Genomic DNA, 21,418 nt, shown 5'->3' with positions numbered 1-21,418 from the left:
CGTCTAAGCAATGAGCGAGGCCCAGTTATGTAAACAGTGCAGGACTGTTAATCCGTGCAGTCTTTTGCAGCACCAAGGGCAACTGGACAGGGTACAGAGGCATTGGGGCATGGGGAGGCTGCAGAGATGGGCAGGTGCGTGTGATCATGCATGATTACTTGAACTGGTCCTTTGCATATCTGATTGACTCAGCCAATGGGGGAGGGAGTCAGCTGCCCATGGCAGTCTCTATTTCTTTGGGTTCACTTGTTGAAGCAATGAGTATGAGTGACTGCCTCCACCTGCCATGGTTCTAGTACTAGATTGTATCAAATCAATGACTGCTTGCCACACTTTGCAAAACTTCATTAAAAAATGTCCCATGTCTAAAATATGAGTGACAGCGCTTATCACTGGCATACATTAAGCACCACCCAAATTGCAGTGTGAATCTAGTACAATATTTTAGCGCAAACCTGATTGACTTGCCTTAAAGAATACTAGAGTGCTTACACATTATATGATTGCTTTCAATCCCCCACCACCTGGTAGTTATATCCAACTAGATCGCCTGCCCAAACTTAAAGTAGAATTGTTGATCCAAGCAATTGCATATCCTCATCTAAAATTAACTTGTGTGAAGAGAGCTCACCCATGTTTGTGGTCTGTGTTGTTGAGTCCTGAGTGTTGCCATTTGCTAGAATACAAAACTGCCAATTCCTAAACTAGAAAATGTAATTATGCTCAATAGTTAGGTTCAAATTGTAAGTATTTTTCTTTTGTTTTATTTGCAGGATTTATTGCATTTGTAAGCATTTATAGCATCCACAGAAACCCCGCCGTCTGGAAAGACCCAGAGGTACAGTAATCCAATTGATATAATAAGGATCTCATGTATTGTTTTCTTTACATGTGAATATTATCACTGTTGCTCAGACATTTGCTTTCAGGTACTAGTTTGATGAAAAGTGGTGGTGTATCTCTCTTTTTGGGTGTTTGTGGATGTTTTGGTATGAAAACATAAAGATACTCGCAAAGACACAGGTTAGAAATGTAAAGGCAAACATCTGTTTATTTCTCAAAGGGAAATATGCACGTTGATAAGGCAAAGAAACATGTTAACTTTATCTTTGCTGTTGACCCTGTACAGTGGTGCTGCCTTCTGTTTATGTTTGTGCGATACAAAAACCACCCACACACAAAGGAGAGCAACTTGTCCTCTTGAATTAGAAATCACCAAAGTGATTAAACCTCCGCTGAACCATGAATCCTTATTGGCTGTTTACTGTAAGCCCCAGAGTAATGTATGGGAACTAGCACAGCTTAGTAGGCAGCAAGACGCATACCCCAAGCCCCATTCCCAGATGTCACCAAATGTCCATGTCCCAATCTCCAGTCCCTAAATTCAGTGTCTCAAGTCATGTTCCCCTAAATATGCTACTTAGTTCCACGTCCCTGTGTACCATGTTTATTGTCCATGGCTGCAAGCACGCCATTGTGTCTGCTATACAAGTGTAAACCTTATAATAAGACAGGTCCATGACTGTGTATCTCGAGCCTGACCTCTCTACGTCCCACAGAATACATCATATTTCCAAGTCCATACAAACTAGCCCAATGCCCCATGCACTGTGTCTTGAGTTCTTTGTTGCAAATCCCTTGGAATTCTAGTTAGCCTCTCATATGTCCCTACCCTCACCTGCAGGGTCCCATGCACAAACTCACATTCACAAGTCATAATTACAGATCCCTTTCCTACATTTTTTCTAACAAATATCTTTAGGTAGTTTGGTAGGGAGTGTGCTCTACACAAAAAGATGCCCACATTGTGAACCCACTCTTTAAATGTCCCTTACCAACTCTTCTGTTTCAAGCACCATACACCAAGTGATCCTTACAATCGATCCTCACAGTGGAATATATGACGTTACATTGCATGCAATTACAATGCATGCTTTTACAATGCAGTCTTTACATTGCAACTACCAGATGCCATTACAATGCATTTTTTAAAACTACCATTTCATCGCTTTCCATTACAACGCAGACCATTACAATGCATAATACTTTTAGAGCAACAGTACGGTACGTGCTGGATAATGTAGGGGTAAAAATTACTATTCCCACTCCAATGAATGCAACACTAGGGTAAGTGTTGGATAGTGTAGGGGTAAACATTTCTATTCCCACTCCAGTGAGTGCAACAGTAGGGAAAGTGTTGGATAGTGTAGGGTTAAAAATTACTATTCCCATGTGCCCCAAAACCCATGCCCATCCTAATACTACATAAATATCCATTACTTACCTTATAATGCGTTGTAATTGCAGGTGTTTTAAAGGCAGTTGCGTTGAAACAGTTGCGTTGTAAAGGTAGGACATTGTAATGACTGTGTTGTAATGGATGTTTCCGTCACAGTGCTATGTCCAAAGTCTGATATCCTAAGCTTTCCACCCACGTACTGTGCACCAAATGTATTTTTACAGAGCCCTGCAATTGTCTGGCTGCATTACTTGACTCATGGTAATTCTGGAGAAATTATGAATGTACTCTGATATCAGAGTAGGCAACCTAGATACCCCTTTATTTGCCACAAAGATTCTGGAGTAGTCATAGAAGTACCTTTATATCAAAGGAGGCCACATAGGTAACCATTGTCTTGCTACAGTGATTCTTAGAGGTACACTGATATCATAGGACACCCCCACGTCCCCTCCATTCACCTGTTCATTACTTTGACTAATAGAAAATAAACACACACTCTTCTTTAGAATCCTATTGCCCCCTTTATTCCTTTTCTGAGTACCCCTTTCTACAAAGAATTTCTGAAAAGCAAAGAGTGACTAAAAAATCTCTCAGTAGTGGGAGCGAAATGGATCTCTGGTGCACCTGGTGGTTTCTCAATACATTCCTTCCAGAGTTTCTTTTCTCTGTAAACGAACCCATGGATACTATAAGGCATGATTAGCAGGCCCCCGTGTTGCCACATGAGCTATATTACTTGCCCCTGCTGCCTTAGACACTGGAGTGCACTTTGATGGTACTTATTACACCAGAGCATCAGCAACGGGGAACATCCTTTACGAATCGGATGTTGCCCCGCGCTACCATTACGACGCGTCTCTTACAACGCAAGTCGTAACCACGACTTGCCCTGGAGAGCGCACAAGGACAAGAAATAGTTAATTTACTATTCCAACACCTTCCCTACTATCCCTGGGGACTGGTGTTGGAATAGTAAATTAAACTATTCCTAAGTCCGCACCCTACAGCGCAAGTCGTGGTAACGACTTGCGTTGTAAAACACTCGTTGTAACGGTACGCGTGGTAATAGCCCGCGTCGTACCGTCATACATCCATCAGCAACTCATCCAGTCTTAATACAAGACATGAGCTCTGCTTCCAAATCCATCCTTGGACCTTCTCTCCATCACTGTCTGAAATTCAGCTGATAAAAAAAGTAAAGAGAAGCAAAAGCAGACACAGACATGTAGGGCAAGAAGGAGACATCCATAGTTTGTGAAGCCCTTTTTTAGGCTGTAATCATGCTAATAAGATACAATGCATCTTCAGAAGACATTTGAAACACAGTGATAAAGTTTATCACATGGCATGCCCTTGATTTCCGGAATAAACGTTTTAGTTACTGCATATCCTAGTGTTATCTTATGATACCTATGCTATGTTATCTCATACTCTTTCATCATTTTTTAGTAGCAATTATCTCCTTTCTCTAAGTGCTTCCATCCCTTTTACCTTTGGTTTCCAATATATTGTTTTTCAGGTGTTTGACCCCTTGCGGTTCTCTCCTGAGAACTCCTCTGATCGACTCTCTCATGCGTTTGTGCCGTTTGCTACTGGACCAAGGTATAGTACCCCTTTTAAAAGACGTGTGGTGTCCTTTACTTTGGAAATATTTATTTGTTTAAGGTAACCCTACCTTAAAAAAAGTTTACCTCTCTTACCATTTGGCTTCAGGATCCAGCTGCCTACTTGCCTTCTGTTCCTTATGTCACCTTAAAATCAGTAATTTGCACCCTGGCTTGTGTTATACATTCAGCAGATACTAGACTGTAACATGCAGGCATCACAGGAGCAAGGGGCTGTGTGTGCACCCAGAGTCTGCACTAGAACCACAGTGGCAAGGAAGTCACTCTGCAATAGATGAACTCTGAGAATGAAGACAGAGGAGGATAAAACAGATGCCCCTACACAGGGAAACTGCTTCCTGTCTGGGAGTAAGGATTGGCATCACACTGGCATCTATATTTGAGGTTTTATATGTATATTTGACAGAACATCAGATCAGCATCAGTCTAAACTCCAAATAATACCTAGTGGGAGTCAGATAAGAAGCCTTCCTCTTTAAGTTGCTTTGAGTGGTTGGCTCAGATGCATGTGAACCAAGAGAAAGAACTGTACCTGTTAGAAATGTGGTCTCTAGTTGGCAGTGGTATGCACCCTATCTCAGCAGGGACCCTCTTTCTAGTCAGGATGAGTAAGTTACACACCTAAGATACCCCTTGCTCACCCCCTGGTAGCTTGGCACAAAACAGTTAGGCTTATCCCAGATGTAAAGAATTTGTGCACACACATACAGGAATACAGTGAAAACACTACAAAAGGACTCCACGCTGATTTAGAAAAATAGCCACTATTAATCCGATTAAAACAAAACCAAAGCATCATTACTCCAACATACACAAGTCGTTTGTGGGCAAGATTGCTCAGTTCCTTACTGCGGTGCAGTGTCAATGATGAAAAAGGCTCTCAGAGACGATGCATCCATGATGTGTCGAAAGTCAAGTCCCGCTGCATCGATTCCACAGCATTGAAGTAGGCGCTGCATCTGAGCGGACTGGGGTAATGAGGTGCAAGAGACTCACGCAGTGGCTTTTCTTCGGGGGTGCTGTGACAGAAAGCTTGGGTCTGTGTTGTAAGCCGCAGGTGTTGCATCCAGCAGGGACCACACTCTGGTGCAGGCAGCAGCGATGCATCGAGTTTTGCAGAAATGCACTGGTCCAGAAAGGACGCTTGGAATCAATGCTATCACCAGAACTTCCTTCCAAGGGCACAGGAACCGGATTTGGCACCACTTGGCAAGTCAGGGCTATCAGCAGAAGAGCTCATTTACTGGCAGATTAAGTATTTAATGTCACTGAGACTCCCAACAGGAGAAAACACAAGGAAATTATGTACTTAGCGTTTAAACTTTTCAGACACTCACCCTCAGTAACAGATCTGGGTTGAATCCATCATCGTTCTTTAGCTCACTTTGCCACCTCAGTTCAGACCCAGCTATATGCGGATCAGTCTAGACCCTGTGCCTCATGGGAACAGTCCAGATCGAACTGCCAAGCCATGTCTTCCCTGAACCGGAACAAGCAACTCGGGACCGGTTTTGGGGAGCACCTCTCATCAGCCAGGCTAACTTGAATCCAGTGTCAAAGTGAGCAAGGGACCCACATCTGGGCATACCCTGCCAACTTAGGGCGAACAAAAAATCACAAGGAAATGATGGAGGGAACGCTGAAACTTTTCAGACACTCACCCCTAGTCACAGATCTGGGTTGAATCCATCACCGTTCTTTAGCTCACTTTGCTGGCTCAGTTCAGACCCAGCTATATGCAAATCAGGCTTGACCCTGTGCCTCATGTGAACAGTCCAGTCTGAACTGCCAAGCTAGGTCTTCCCTGATCCAGAAACAAGCATCCTGGGACATAAATAAAAGGCATTGTCATTTACAATACCAATAGCTTAAACTCTCGTAAATGCGAGACCTATTGCATTGCAAATGCTTGTTTTAACTGGTCCTTGCATAAGAACTTTACCCAAAGTACACACTTGAATCCAAGTGCAAGGCACTGCTGATCGGAGTAAACAAATAACAAAGTCCTATTATACGGGGGTGGGGGATTATGTGCACGCCCTCAGATCAGACCCTTAGAGAAAGGCGTCATTGTTTTTGGTCATGTATCTGATTGAGTGATGTCAAAGTGCACAGAAGTGGTGTTTTCAGGGAGCGCCTGCAGCATTTTTTTTTCACCAAATCACACCACCGCTTCTGTTGACATATGACCCATTCATACTGTACTAGAATGGGTTAAAGCTGACAAGAAGGCATGGGCAAATGTCATGTGTGGCACATTCATCAATCCTGAGCTTTGAGCCCACAGTACTTTGCATTCTGGGATTTAAAGTTTTTTTTTATTCTGCATTGGGAAAGCCAATAATTCTCACCTTTGGGTCTTTTAGTCATATTGTACAGCATCTACGGCGCCATGCAGCATGGGCTCTATGATGTGGCTGTCGCATCATTTTGTAGGCTTACGCACTATGCATGCGTGTGCCTACAAGATGGCTCAAGTCAACAAAAAGAAGTGGTTCCTGTGGACAGTTAACACTAGATATTACAATATATATATCCGCACAGTCACAGTAAAGTGGGGGCACATAAGTGTCGGAGAAAAAAGGACATGTAACACAGAGTGTGTAGAGAACCAACGTATTTTATATATAAAAATATAGATTTGTTATAGATTTTCAGTGTAGAGTGTCCAAAGTGAACAAAGTGAAACCTATGAGTATCGATTGTGACTTTTTGTGACATATGAACAAGGGGCCTTATTTATGAAGGCCTTGCGTCAGTTTTGCAACGCCGGTGCATCACTTTTTGTGACGCACCAGCGGTGTAAAAAATGCGCCTTGTTGCGCCATATTTAAAAAGTGACGCATCTAGGTAGATGCGTCACTTTTTAAACCCCTGCGCAACATTATACCTGCGTCAGGTATAATGTATGCAGAGGGGGCGTTCCCCCGCAAAAAGCCTCGTAATAGTGACGCAGTGAAATATATGAGATTTCACTGCGTCACTTTTAGGACGCTGTTGCGTCAAAATCTTGCGCCTGACTCACAGCAGGCGTAAGACTGACACAAGCCCTTTCACATGGGGCTTTCCCCATGTGAAAGGACGCATTGCTGGAGTTGCGTCACTTTTGTGACACACTCCAGCAATGCGTCACTTTTGCGCTTACAGATACGTCAGAAATACTGACGTATCTGTAACTCCTTGTGACATGATGCGTCATACATTAAATATGACGCATCAGGAATGTCGTAAGGAGTGCGCAGTGAAAAGTGAAGCATCGCTGTTTTCACGCAGCGATGCGTCACTTTTCATAAATGAGGCCCTTTGTTCCAATGTTGTTACAGAAATGACCATTCAATGGATACACAATAAATGTATTCTAGTATAACAGTAGGGACTGAGGATTGGTTTGCTTCAAGTTATCGACGGCGTTTCAACCCAACTAACAATGTGTGGTCTCATCAGGACCGATCAATGTAGGGACACCTGAAAGATGATAATCAATGTATCAATGGAAAGCAGCGTAAGTGAAGGACAAAATCTACCTGAATTTCTGTAAGCAAAATGTTGTCATACCTGTGGATGACTGACAGTGTGGTGAGCACCTGTGTGAGTGAGGGGCAGTAAAGGGTACCCACATATGGCCCAGCCGGGCACTGTGTGGACAAAAAGTTAAAGGATTATTTACATTGGGAATGTATATCACAGGAGTATACCAAGTAGTAACATAAGGGCGTATGTCACTTAGCCTATGGAGGGGTAGGGTATTGGCAATTAATGATATTCGACGTAGTGAGGGTTTAATTTCTATCTCCAGAAGACGGTGTCTGAAATAGTATCATAACACCATATTAGAGACATTGTAAGAAGATGCTGTGGTCAAGAAAGGGTTAAGGACTTAGAGGCTCTCTTACCGCGTGAATAGGCAAGGCCAAGGATTATTGGGGAGCCTTGGATTTACTACGGTATATCCTACAATAAATAACGCAAGGTAATCATAAGTATTTGTGCCAGATTCCAACTTTTGTTAGGAAGAATGCCTGCGCGCACTTTCACATCTCTTACCAGTATGGAATAGTTAATCCAATGCGAGATGCAGAATCAATTATAACCAGGAGAACTACTCTCCGCTCGTCGTTTATGGTCCACCTGCGCGCACTGCTGGCCACTGGAGGCGCATGCGGGCAGACCTTGCTAGAGGATAATATTCCTGTCTTTCAGGAATATGTCTTGAGGGCGAAATGTACAGTGTTACACTTCTGAGGGTAATGTATCGCATATCTGAAAAGAGTCTTGGTGTGTAAGGAGAGAACAGAAAATAAATTATAATAAACAAAAGCCGAAATGAAATACCGGTGTGTGGTGCCAGCCCAGGACCCAGATGTTTTTCATGTTGATTGGGCACAATTCGTGGCTCGTCTAAGAGGATTAAACTCAACCCCAAATCAGTGAGGGGAAATCATGGTGCTAATTAAAAACATATAGGAAAATCTATGAAAATCGCATGTTGATACATACCAGATCTATTTTCTAGGACTAGGTATTGGTGGAATAGTCAGTGCTGGCGGAATGAACTAGCTGCTTGCGAAATAAATGCATGTAAATACCTAACGTAGCAAGTTCCTATTGTCATCCTTGTCTTAAATTCTGCAGTATTATGGTAAAATGAATGCTCATTCACAGATAGAATCGTGTATCGGCACAGGATTTTCGCAATGTATTCTTATTTCATAACAAATCTATTTTCTATGTCTATTGATGCAATAGTCACAGGTGGTGGAAATCTTCCAGCTGTTTGTGAAGTGAAGGCATGTAATTGACACATACTTATTGTCATCCTAGTTAACACAAAAAAGATTCTGCAATGTCATCACAATGATATAGCATAATTAATAAACATACTCACTCTGTCTCTCAGCGCCAGGAAGCCTCGGCGTCAGTGCGCTCTACAAATGGCACCTAAGATAAGATAAGATAAGAATCTCATTATGGCACACGATATTCCTAATTTATCGTACAATGTCGAATTCTAATAGATACAAAATGCACAATTACATAGGAATCGTAAGAACATAAAACAGAAGAGTCATGTAAGACATTGGTACTATGATATACACAGTCTTTTCGCAAATCTGGTGTTGGGACCTTGAGGTTGAATGTTAGCCCGGTGTACCCCAGTCTGATGTGTTGTAGAAATCAAAAATCCACTTCTCAGGGGTTCCACTGAAACTTAGTCCTTTTAAACTCACAAAGAACTTGACACAGAAGCTGGAATATAAAAGTAAATCTTTATTAACCTCAAATGAGTGAGACTACGTCACACATAAGCCTTAGCACTGAATGAGGCAGTCTGTTAGAATGGTCTTACTTCACGTGTTATATACTCTTTATCATTCCCCAGGCATGTAAGGGAGTTGTACCAATTACATTCCTGAATAAATGGAAAATCTGGAGGGTCAGCAGGTGAGTAGCCTTTGGGGTTTTAGCAGGATATCGGCAAAACATTATAATTACATAGTTCACAAAGGTTGATCTGATTTAGATGGCACTGCAGGGCATGGCATGATTACATGTACAGTATCCCAACCCAAAAGTTAATCATTAAAAATGTCCCAAATTCAACCTTCAAAAGCCGGACAAACCTATAATTGAAAGCATAACCCATGTAATGAAGAAACATAAAAAGAAACAGTAACAGATGATGAACAAGATAAGGCATGTGCAAGGAAACTAAAAGTTAACGATGTCCTGAACATTGATTGGCAATCTCAGACAAAGATCGATCAGGGAAATTGGCTTTGCGAGGTCAGTTTCAGGTGAAGAGGTCAGTTTCCTACAGTTCATTTCAGAGTCAAAAAGAAAGCTTAGTTAATGTATACATGAACTAAGAAGGCCAGGCCACTTTATTCGCCAGGCTACCTTCACAGGCCTACGTGAGGGCAACACAAAATGGTGGTACAGAACAAAATGGAGTCAGACTCGAGAATTACAGAACCTCAGACCCTCCTTTTGCCATTACATAGGCAATAACCTAAGACTCACGTTAATATGAATCTAGGTCTATATAGATATTCATTTTAGGTCGTCAAGGTGTTGCTGTAACATCATCTTATTATTCTCTACTTATCTCGGGACAGGTCTCCGAACACACATAGTAGCACAAAGACTCACTTCTGGTGGACCATTTTTGGATGCTAGAGGCGGAGCCACTTCCTCTTCCATGGCAATTCAGTCAAAAGAGAACTTAATTAACATTTACTTTACACAATTGCAATGGAATCGCTTGTACAACTGTGCCCAAAGTCCGTTCAAAGCCTCTCTGGCAGGCTTCTATCGTCCATCAAATCTGCTTCCATTGTCTTCTTCCGCATTGGGCCTCTCGATTCAGGCCTCTTCATGAAAATAGTACTGCTTAGTTGGAGTGCCCTCCTGGCAAACACTCACAGCTCACTCGAAAGTCTCAATGTCTCAAGACAGTTCACCAGTGTCTCTCCTCTGCGGCAGACACTACAAATATTGTGCTCTTCATTGGTCATGGCCACAGATCATCTCATGCAGACCCGGGTCTACATTCTCACGCTCCAACACTCATTATTCAGTGTCAGAGGACGCTGAGGCTGCTCTTTCATGGGCACCATAATGTAGTGCCTTTTGTCAATCTTGGATCCTCTGGTGCACTGCCCTTCCATTGGAGCAAAGAAAAGGGGGGGTGTGTGACCAAAACTCAGGCCAAGGGGTTCAAGGGACTGCACACTGTCAGAGGTTACCAGCACATGACAGGTAGAAAACTCAAGGCTCAAATGAACCCTGCCATGAACAGCTCCTCCTTCTTTTCTGATGTTCAACGCCTTCTGATGAAGCAAGCACGATGCTTTGGAGATACCATTGATGGCGCGCTGGCAATCGCTGTCCAGCCTTGCTACTTTCTGGGTGCTGGGACTGTAGGGCCAAGTCGTCTGCCATTCATCTGTAGCTGTCACTGATGGGAATTAGGCTTAAATCAGTGTTCTGCAGGTCATGACTCGATCCCACAGAACCTAGTGACGTAGGAAATGTGACACAGTTGTTAGTTTCCTTCAATTCAGTACAAAAACAGTTCATTGTATTTAACAAGGGGACTGCAAGTAGGTGGCCTCCAATCTTCAAAGAAGTGGCCATACGCCATGGGACTATTGTGATCCAAAATGCACTGTCATTCTCATAGAATACAAAGACAAAGGCAGTAGGCAAAACAGTGCCTCTAGCCTCTTCAATTGGGTTTCCATATGAGAGCATATCCACTACCATCTAAGGGTAGATAACTACATGGGAATTCTATATAAATAGATGTCATCATACATGGTGACATTATCTAATGGGGTAAACATTTTTTCTCAATGATTAAGTCTAAGTGTTCCTAAATTCCTTATCTAGAACACCTCAAAAGAGAAATCACATAATACAGATTATCAGGGACATATAGATCCTCCCTTTTAATAATTGTGCATCAGGCGCACTATGCAATACAAACGCTAATGATCAAAATGTGGAAACAAAAAGACAAGAACTAGAGAGTTCTGGTATTTCCATTATTAAAACTCATCTGGTCCATCAAAAATTAAAGCAACAGAAAAAAGGAACTGAAAACCAAACTAGAATAGGCATTGAATTTGTCATATTCAAAAAATAAACGTAAGGTATCTCCTATTGAGGTGGAAAACTTGTCTTACTATAATATTAAGTCAGTTAACCAGTCTATCACTACCCTGACAGTCAGACTGGAAAACATTGAAGTAGGCGTAAAGAAAATTCTTGAAAACCAGTCTGGTCATACCAAAGGGAATTATACATAATATGGGGTTCCCTGATACATCACTGCAGTCTGGAAGTGTGAACCTGAACAATACACCAATTATAATAAATGGGCTGACTGGTGAAAGGAATACGGAAAAAGGAAATGGGAGTAGGACAGAGCTAAAATCCCCAATGACTAGGCACAATGCAACATCAGTCAAGGGGAGAAGCGGCAAAATAAAAATCTATAGGAAGAGCAAGAAATTACTCGGGTGATAGTCAAGTTTGTGACATAATACCAAGAGTATGGGTGATACACAAAAATCAAAATAGTTCCCAAATTTTAACTCTACCGCTGGCCGCTACACCATATACGGTAATCTCAGCTAATGTTCCAGTTCCTTCTTCAAGGAAAAATGAAAAGTTTAGGTCACCTTTAGCAAGTTAGCAAGAGCCACAAAAAATTATAGTTGTTCCTTAATGTCCAATCAGGAAACATTTGATCAAGGGCTGCCTGTCCCTAAGGGAAAGGGCAGTCATAGCTAACTTCAGGTGACACACTTTGATCCTGTATATCTCTTTTTATTTTTCTTCAATACCATTATAGCCAAATAGACATGCACTGGTGAAGTGTTGTCTGTCTTGTTTACAGCATGAAAATATCATATCTGTGAAATTTAGTATCAGAGCAAATCCACCCAACTGTTGTGCAGCGATATGCATCGTCATGAAGATCCCTTTACAACACGGGGGAACTTGTAATAGTATCAAAAGCAGCAACATAAAACAAAAACATGCATAAGATAAAAAACACACACATGTCAAGCCATCAGATATACGTGCTGTATATCAAGCACAAAAAGCATAGTCAAATTAAAATAGCACATGTAAATAAGCGGTGACATACAACACCATTGCATGCACTTTATGCACTGTGAACCTGCAGCCCAAAACCCAATATTCTGGCCTGCTTAATTTGTCAGGCTTAAAATCGAAATTACACCAAAGTTACTTTCTTTTACTTTCCTCACCCTCCTTTTGACAGCAGATCACCAGTTAGTGGAGATCGGCTGTCAAATACAACTTACTGTGTCGCTTCTGAAACACAGGACCAGTAGGAACAATTCATAAAAGGATAAAATGCAAAAACATGAAAAATGCACGAACATTTCTTTTTTCAAAGGAGTCATACAAAAATGTATCTTGTTTCAACATACTGCTAACCCCCACCTTACTGACCTCAAGGTCAAAATCTGCCTCTCCTCAGCCCTCTCTCTCTTCACCCTGAAGCTGTCAAAGACAAAAAGCCTTCCTAACTCTTTCTAACTTGCAACAACCAACCCTATCTAAAACCACATACCATATATATTATTAGCTTTTAGGGGCCTCAATCCACTCCTATTCCCAGACTCAAAAACATCTACTGTGAATAATTCACAGAACACAACAACACAACATACCAGCTTTAGAACAAATGCTTGTTACCACTCTATGCAATGGTACTCATTTCATCAACCTTAAATGGATGAACGTCTCAGTAGGTCCAGCTAGAGTAAGAACCTTCAACCCTGATATTAAACAAAAACCTCTGCACCGGGCACATTGGCTCACTGAGCTATGAAAAGCAACCTCAAATGGTAACAACCTGCAAGTTTGTATTAGACACAAATGTATGCATTTACTGAAGCCTGAGACACTTTAAAGCTATTGTAAATGGCAAGAATGCTGTTTAAATAGTCTATTTAACTCAATATCGATTTTGATATCTGGGGGCACTTAAAAATAAAGATCCTATAGTTGCATTGCATAGTAATCATCCTCAGAATGTTCTTTACAGATTGCAGAGATTGGACATTAGACATATCTCATGTATTTCCTTAGAAAAATGAGTTTTTACGGCTGCGCCAAGTGAAATTCCACATACAAATGTCCTCATTATGCAGTAAAACACAACTTAAATTAAATGTGAATGATAGGAGGTCATAGTAAGAGTATTAAGCTTTATAAATATTAAAAAACGAAGTTAGAAGCACTTATTTTTAATAATTATTTTTGATAATTAATCATTATTTTAAGATATATTTAAGATATACAGGAGAAAACCCCACCAGGAGCAGGATGGTTGTCGATCAGCCCACTCATTCCAACTGTCACTCTTCCAGTCCACCAGGCATACCAACATTCCACACTGTCATCATGCACTCTAAGATTCCATACACACACACACATGCAAACTAGCTAAGCTGCTGTAAATGTAGTCACAACATATCCTGTTTCCTTATGGAGACAAAGAGAACAAATAAATAAATAAATAGTTACAACGAAATATAAAGAAAGGAGCAGAAAGCCAAAGATTAAGACAAGCAGAAAAAGTACAGAGTAGAATACGTAAGTGAATGGATGCTAACAGGATGCTACCAAGAAAACGTAGCAAGACACACCACCCTTTCCCTAGGGAACATCATAAAAATATAGAGAAAGTTAGAGAGTAATAATAAATTAACGTGTGCAGATATGAACTAAACACACCATAAACGGGTACAGGTGAGTACAAAGTAATGAAGACACAAAGTTTACATAGGTAGGGTGAAAACAGCGAAAAGGATGTGCGCACAACCCACACTGCAGACTAGTGCAAGAGTATAGAGACCAGCTCTAAATACAACCACCCTACAACAAAAAACAACCATATAAACTTAGAGCATCAGCAATACCAAGATGGTCTTAAAGAGAAACATAAGCAACTCACACAAATTTTGTACCACATAAAACACACAATTAAAGTGTGAATAACAAAAAATAAACGTTGCATGAATAATTATAAATACTACAGTCTTACAGAAATGCTGTATAAATCAATATAAGTTAACGATGTCCTGAACATTGATTGGCAATCTCAGACAAAGATCGATCAGGGAAATTTGCTTTGCGAGGTCAGTTTCAGGTGAAGAAGTCAGTTTCATACACTTCATTTCAGAGTCAAAAAGAAACCTTAGTTAATGTACACATGAACTAAGAAGGCCAGGCCACTTTATTCGCCAGGCTACCTTGACAGGCCTACGTGAGGGCAACACAAAATGGTGGCACAGAACAAAATGGAGTCATTACAGATCCTCAGCGTGCTTAGGACCACATGATATATCCAGACATCAATATGAACTCATAATGTCCGCTTAGTGATATGTGGGGATTGAGATCAGTATAGTGGGACTTCAGTTAGCCAATGTGGATGCAAACCCACACCATTCTTCACTTGTATTGAGTCCCTGATCAATTGACTTTGTTCGCTCTATCCACTGGTATTCTTTGCAGTATGTGGGTAAGGTCACCACCTCTTTCAAGTAGAAATGTTCTTTCCACTATTTGCTATCTTAGGGGCCCATTCACAGAACTAACTTAAGACAAAATCCTAAACGTACTGCTTTTGGTATTCACAGAAGTTAGGATTTTGTCCTAAGTTTGTCTTAAGACAAACTTAAGACAGACTTAAGAAAAACTTAAGACAAAATCCTAACTTAAGTCTGTCTTAAGTCTGTCATAAGTTTGTCTTAAGACAAACTTAAGCCAAAATCCTAACTTCTGTGAACACCAAAAGTAGTAAGTTTAGGATTTTGTCTTAAGTTAGTTCTGTGAATCGGGCCCTTTGATCCTCTGCAGTGTGTTTTTTTCATTGTTTTGAGCTACCAGAGGGGCATTGTGAATGCAGCACCTTATTCTGCTTCTGTGTTGACTTATCCGTATTTTGATAGGTTGACTGGTTTGTCCTATGTAGTTTAAATGGCTGGGGCTCCATTTGCAATATATTACATTCTGTGTATTGCAATTGGTAAAAAAATTCAGAAAGTGTTTGATGTTCCCGTGTTCAAAGGTGTTAGTTTCAAAAGTGAGTGCAGAGTGTATAACACTGGAGTATGAGGACTCTGTGTTAAGATATTCAAATTATTTTTTAGTGATATGTCCTAGTTCTTAGCCTCTGTGGTCAGCTTGAGAATTTCAGTGTTGATGTTAGATAGTGAGTTGGAGGGCAAAGCTTTATAATGTTTTTCATCTGAGATTTGTTTGTTAATCTCGGCATCATATTCTTTCCGATCTTGATTTACGATAGCCATCTGCTAAGCAATGAAATTTCTGTAAATTTTGCATTGTTCACTATCAGTGCGCTAAAAAATTGAGAGATAACAAAGCAAGTACAGAGTCAACTGATGTCTGTAATGACTAGCTGCCCCACTGTCCCCGCTGTCAACACTTGTTTCCCTATCCACCTGTCCTGATGAAGATCCGCCTCTGACGCACATTAAGCCACGCTTCTACCTAGGGTCGAAACGTCGACGTTGCAGTCACAGTAGTCCATGCAGTTTCCTTGGCACCAATACAAAGTTATACTTTGGTCGTGTATTCATGCATTAAGGAATGGACAGAAAAATGCAACTGTTATTTAGATTGCTTTATATATTCGACATTTGTATATGATTCTTAGGTCCGTCGGTGCACTTTATGTATTCTTTTAAGTAGAACTTTTTCTCAGTAATTGTTATGCGACTACTTCCTAGTGTTTTGTCTAAAACACTCCATTTCAAAATTGCTGGGTAGGGTAGGAAGGTTCCACTCTTGTAGGTGTGTGCACACTTCACATAACATTCAAGTCTTTTCAATTTGTTCTCTTTAATGATTAGTTCTAGTCTTTTTTCATGAGGAATGATATTTATTTCATATTTCCTTTCATTTTATTCTCTAGTTTTGCTGATTTTAGTCATCAGTTTCATTTTGCCATCGTATTTCCACATATACCCAATGCATTTCGGGTCTTAAGAGAGACCCTTCCTCAGGGGTTTGAAAAATGGAAAGAAAAGGGAACTTGAGCTAGCCTCATTTATACCTCCATTTTACTTTATGACATATTTAACATTATGCTTAGGGATAACAATAAAGCTGCCGGTACATTGTGATCGTGTAACTTAACCAATTACTATAATAATTACACATTTCTATATGGCCAAGAGTAATCTGTGGTGCATTTTATACAGACAAAGAATGTGCAAGCGCTCTTACGGTGTGACACGCGTGACCCAAGAAGCTGATGTCCGAGTGCCTCACAACACGGCTCAAGGCACCTCACCAGAGGAGTGGAAGAAGTTAGGATGTCCATGGACCGAGCTTTCCTCTACTTGTGCTGCAGCCTGTTGTTCATGTTCCCGTGTACGTCGATGCAGCCTCCTGGCTTGATGTGGATTGGGGAAGCTGGCTGAGCGGCCAGGCTCTCAACCAAAGGGTGGCATCCTGGATCATACGTGGGCATCACGGCACCCTGAGGAAAAGACGGACGAAGCGGACCAGCATGCACCCAGCTGCCATGAGACAGACAATGCAGTCCAAGGAAACGTGTGGCCGGCTGAGGAGGTGATGGCTTCTGAGCCTTTCACCTGTAGCACAACCTTAGCCGGAACTGGGAAGGCCAAGGCTGAGGGGGCCAGAGGCGTGAGACACTACCCCCAGCTAACAGTGGAATAGGGACGAAGTAATCCCCAGCTCCCCATGCAGCGTAGCGACGAGATCCAGGCTGCACCCAGTGGGAACCTGGGTCCAGTAGGTCAGAGATCGACGATGAGCTGTTCGACAGGGCGATCGAGGCAGAACAGGGAGCCAGAAAGGCTACCTGGATGCATCGGAAGCCAGAACGGCAGTGGTCACGAGAACTCGATCTCTACTCTCTCCTTAGGCATGGGGATAGAGAACACGGACCCGACCGACAAGCCCCCGCCCAAGGGGCAAAGAGGCGAACGAAGAATTGGAAGTGTCCCGCCATCTCAACCAGGACGATGTAAGGAGCAGGCGACGGACACCCCAGATCCAATAACGGCAGCATCAGGACAGGCCCCGCGAATGCACCCGGAGCAAGAACGGCAGTGCCCAGGGGGAGCAGCCATCCAGGAGCAAGGCACCTCGACCCGAGCCGCTGGAAAGGCATGAAGGTGCCCTCGTTCCGGTGATGCCGGGGCAAGTTCGCGCTCATACGGGTAAGCAGTAACTTTGAATGATGAATAAGTAGCTGGGTGGCGCGAGGCCAAAGGTTGGTGCAAGACAGTATGTCATAGGTGCAAGCGCAAGAGCAGTGCCGCAATCAATAAAATGTTAGATGGCGGCTTCGGGCGGGGGGAGCTATGTTTCTGCGAAGGTAAGCACTGATGTATCCGGTTACTGCAGAAGGGGGGCTTGGGGGAGGGAGCCGACCGCCGGGAGGTCTCCTCCCCCGGGCGGTTTGGGAGGGCTGCGAGGGGTTCTTTCCAGAAGTTGCCAGAATGTTCTAGTTTTGGGCTGGTCTAGTAGGACCAGCCAGCCCAAGTATAAATTGCCCATTTCCCGCCTACCCGCCACCATTTTAGGTTTGGTGACCTGGTGGCTAGGAGGGCTTTTAGCTTTTTTGTGAGAGAGTGTCTTGTGTGGCTGTGAGACTCTTTTTCAGTCTTTAGTGGTTGTGCTTATTGCTTAGAGCTTAGATATAATGGAAGATGCACGAGTCATTGAGGCGTTGCGTCTGTTGGCGGATGCCGGCCGTTTGGATTTGCTCGCAGGAGGTGGGCAGGCTAGGCCCCAACGCCAGGCTTCAGCTGGTGTGGTGGCCGCGGTGATGGCATGTTCGTCGCCGAAGAAGAGACGCTTGAGTCAGGTAAGGGAGAGGGGCCGTTCCCGGTCTAGGAAGCCGGCCTCTCAAAGGATGGTTCGAGGGGAGCCCGGTACGGCGGATGCGCCAGAAACTCAAGGGGCTTTGAGTGTGGGGGGGGGTGAGTCTTCCCTAGCTCCGGCTCCTCAGTTGGGAGTTGTTTCTGGGGCGGGGGGATTTCCGGTTATGGTGAGTCAGGTGCAGGCGTCAGGGAAGAGGGGTAGGGGTGGTCGGGGCGGAAGCAAGAAACGCTCTGCTTCGGACCCGCTGGTTGAGCGGCGGGGGCAGTCTTCGGACGGGGCCCCTGTGCGCGGTGGGCGTAGGGGATCGGTTGAATTTGTGTTGCAAGATACGGAGCGGGAACAGGTGGATCATGGTGCCCATGACGCCATGTTGGTCGTTGACGAAACTCAGTTTGTACCTGAGACTGCTCAGCGGATGTTGTTAACCCCTTCAAGACAGCTTTCTTACGATGTTCAATCAGGGGAGGGTCGTGATGTTAATGTGGTCAGGCCTCGGGCTGGTTTGTCTTCTGGTTTCCTTCCGATGGGTGGTCAGGAGGTTGTTGGTCGGGATGCTGATGCGGGTGTGGGTGATGTTGGGGGTAATGTAGGGAGCCCGTTACTGTTTTCGACGCCGGGCTCGTCGGCGGGTGAAGTTGTATCTGTGGGAGGTGGCTCTAGAGGCGAGGGCGAATGGGCCCAAATGGGCGAAGGAGGTTCGTTTTGTATCGCGAATACGGCTTTTGAAGATCCGCGCTCGGGGAGTTTTGGTGGTGGTGTTTCTCTGGGCCATGATGATGGTGGATCTTTTCACGCTGGTTTGCAGGTTCGTCAGCCAGCTTTTGGTTTGGGTTCTGCGGCATTTGGCGCTTCAGTTATGGGTTCGGGAAGGTTCCATGCTCCCGGGGCATTGAGTGCGGGGGGTGTAGGCTTCCAGGGCACGTTGTTGGGTCCGGATAAGGGCTTCGGCCAGGTGAGTGGCGGGCCAGCGCAAGGGCCCAGGAGTACAGCTCCTCGCTTGTCTGGGGCTTCTGGGGGGGTCCTTATTTTATGTGTGGTTCCCCTGGGTGGGAGCATTTTGGCGCAGCGGGGCTGGCGCAGCGTAGTTTCCAGACGGAGGTTTCAGGCCAGGAGTCACTAGCGAGGGCCTATCGGCAATCTTCTTCTACGGCATTGGCACGTGATAATTTGGATCACAGTGGAGACGAGGAGGTTGTAGGTGGATCCCCGGTGCGGGAGGTGCCGTTAAGGTCGGATGTACGTGGTCGTTCTTTGGAGCGGGGTCGGAGAATGGATGTTGGTTCAAATTGGAGGGGGAATGTGTCTGGTTGGATTGTGGATGGTAGGAATCCTAGCACACCAGTCCAAACTTTTTCTTTGCAGGAAGAGGTTAGGTGCGGAGTTCCAGACTTGGCAGGGCGTGGTCCAGTCCCATTTCGCCAAGGGGAAGTGAGGAGAGTGCCTAGCGCGGCCCTCTCTGTTCCACCGAGGGATCCCGCCGCGGCCAGCACACGAGGGTCTGGCGTGACCCCGCTGGCCCCAACGAGTAGCAGGTATAGGTGGCAGGCCTTGCCGGCGGCTATGGAGCTGCAGAGTCAACGCGCAGGGAGGTACAGGCGTGTACAGTCTGCTCCCCCTCCTGGAGTTTCAAAATCATTTAAATGCACAGTTGTTGAGACCGGGTTGGGTAAGACCCGTGGTGATTTGTTGCATACCAGTGTCGATTCAGTGGTGTTGGACTACGATGAAGAGAGTCCTGAAGAAGGTGAATTGCGGGATCCTGAAGGGGGGGTGCCCTCTCATGCTTCTCGTAGTGTTTTACAGGCTCCAGTGGTCCAGAGTCAAGTGCAAGGGAGAAGAGAGCACGGCCCATCGTGTAGGGCGCCTCGCCGACCGGATGCATTGACCTCGGCGCCACGGGCGGAGCCATGGAGAGTGGTCTCTCTGTTGCCAGGTGAGCAATCAGCCACACAGGCCAAACCTATTATGGTGTCTGTGGGTACAGGTGGTGAAACCGATGTGGTTATTGGTGATGGCAGTCTGGTCAAAGGACGTTACGTAAGAGACACTGCAGTTGGTACCGATGATGTGGTAGAATTAACGAATAAAGTGGAAAGTGGTGTTATGGCTGGTGCTTCCAGCAATGTTAAAGAGCCAGTGGCCAGTAAGGAGTTAAAAATCAAAAAGTTGCCTTACATGGGTGTTACGAAACCTTTAGGTGCTCATTTGATGTTAAGTACCAAGGAACGTATTTGGAATGGTGAGTATGTAGAACTCCTTAAGCTACTGCACCGGGAAGTCCGGTCTAAGGAAGGGTCTAAGGAGGAGGAGTTTGAGCTGGCTAAACGCCCTAAAGTGCCTTTGAATATTGAAAACTGGACAGCTGCGTTTTTGATTTATGCTAGTGTATATTGCGAGAAGTTCCCTGAGCGCAGCGTGTCCCTTTTTAAATACATGGGCGTCATTCGCAAGGCGCAGATCACCGGGGGTGGTTTTGCCTGGTCTCAATATGATGAGGAATTTAGGGCCAGATTGGCTTGGGATCCCGAGGCTAAGTGGGGGGAGCTAGATTTGGATTTATGGTAAGCATGGGCGAATTTTGCGAATCTCGCGTTCGCGAATTTTGCGGATTTGCGAACTCGCAATCCGCAAAATCCGCGAATTCTCGCGAATTTGCGGATTTTTTTTTTTGTGTTTGCGCGGGTTTCTGCCAGTTCGCGAGGGTTTTGTACACTTTCGCAAATTGCGAACTTACCTGTCGGGTCGCAAGTTTCGCGAACTTGTTGTTTCTACGTGTCCAGCCTGTTTGGGACACTCTTCTTCATCACTGCCACTCTCTGTCACCACTGCCACTCTCTGACTACTCATGCCACCCTCTGGCCCACCCATGCCACCCTCTGTTTCATCACAGCACCCTCTGGTTGTCCAGTCAGTGTACATTATTGTGGCAACGCAAGCACACCTTCCCTGCCTCAAGTGACCTGAATTAATTTGGGGCTGATTAATGTGTCACAGAATATTTTTTTAGCTGGCACCTGCTTCCTTAGTGCTTCCTGATTAGTGATCTTTCGCACTTGCTAAGTGCTTTCATTGTTGCAAAATTAGTTACAACACCTGCCCTGCCCCAACTGACAATAAT

At 44.1% G+C, this 21,418-nt stretch overlaps 1 protein-coding gene across 2 annotated transcripts in view; it reads left to right on the top strand.

Annotated features, from left to right (window-relative positions):
- The window catches only part of LOC147665849 (cytochrome P450 4B1-like), a 298,070-nt gene that overhangs the window by 234,312 nt on the left and 42,340 nt on the right, over window positions 1-21,418 (top strand). For both annotated transcript variants that reach the window (XM_086949460.1, XM_086949461.1), the window contains 2 exons: window positions 774-838; window positions 3,762-3,844. In XM_086949460.1, the coding sequence (XP_086805586.1) occupies window positions 774-838; window positions 3,762-3,844 (148 nt within the window). The remainder of the gene's footprint in view (window positions 1-773; window positions 839-3,761; window positions 3,845-21,418) is intronic.

The sequence above is a fragment of the Lissotriton vulgaris genome, unplaced genomic scaffold (assembly GCF_964263255.1).
Source record: "Lissotriton vulgaris unplaced genomic scaffold, aLisVul1.2 SCAFFOLD_1678, whole genome shotgun sequence".
In the NCBI taxonomy this organism is placed as follows: domain Eukaryota; kingdom Metazoa; phylum Chordata; class Amphibia; order Caudata; family Salamandridae; genus Lissotriton; species Lissotriton vulgaris.
The sequence above is the reverse complement of the archived record's forward strand: the minus strand, read 5'-3'. Positions and strand labels throughout refer to the sequence as shown.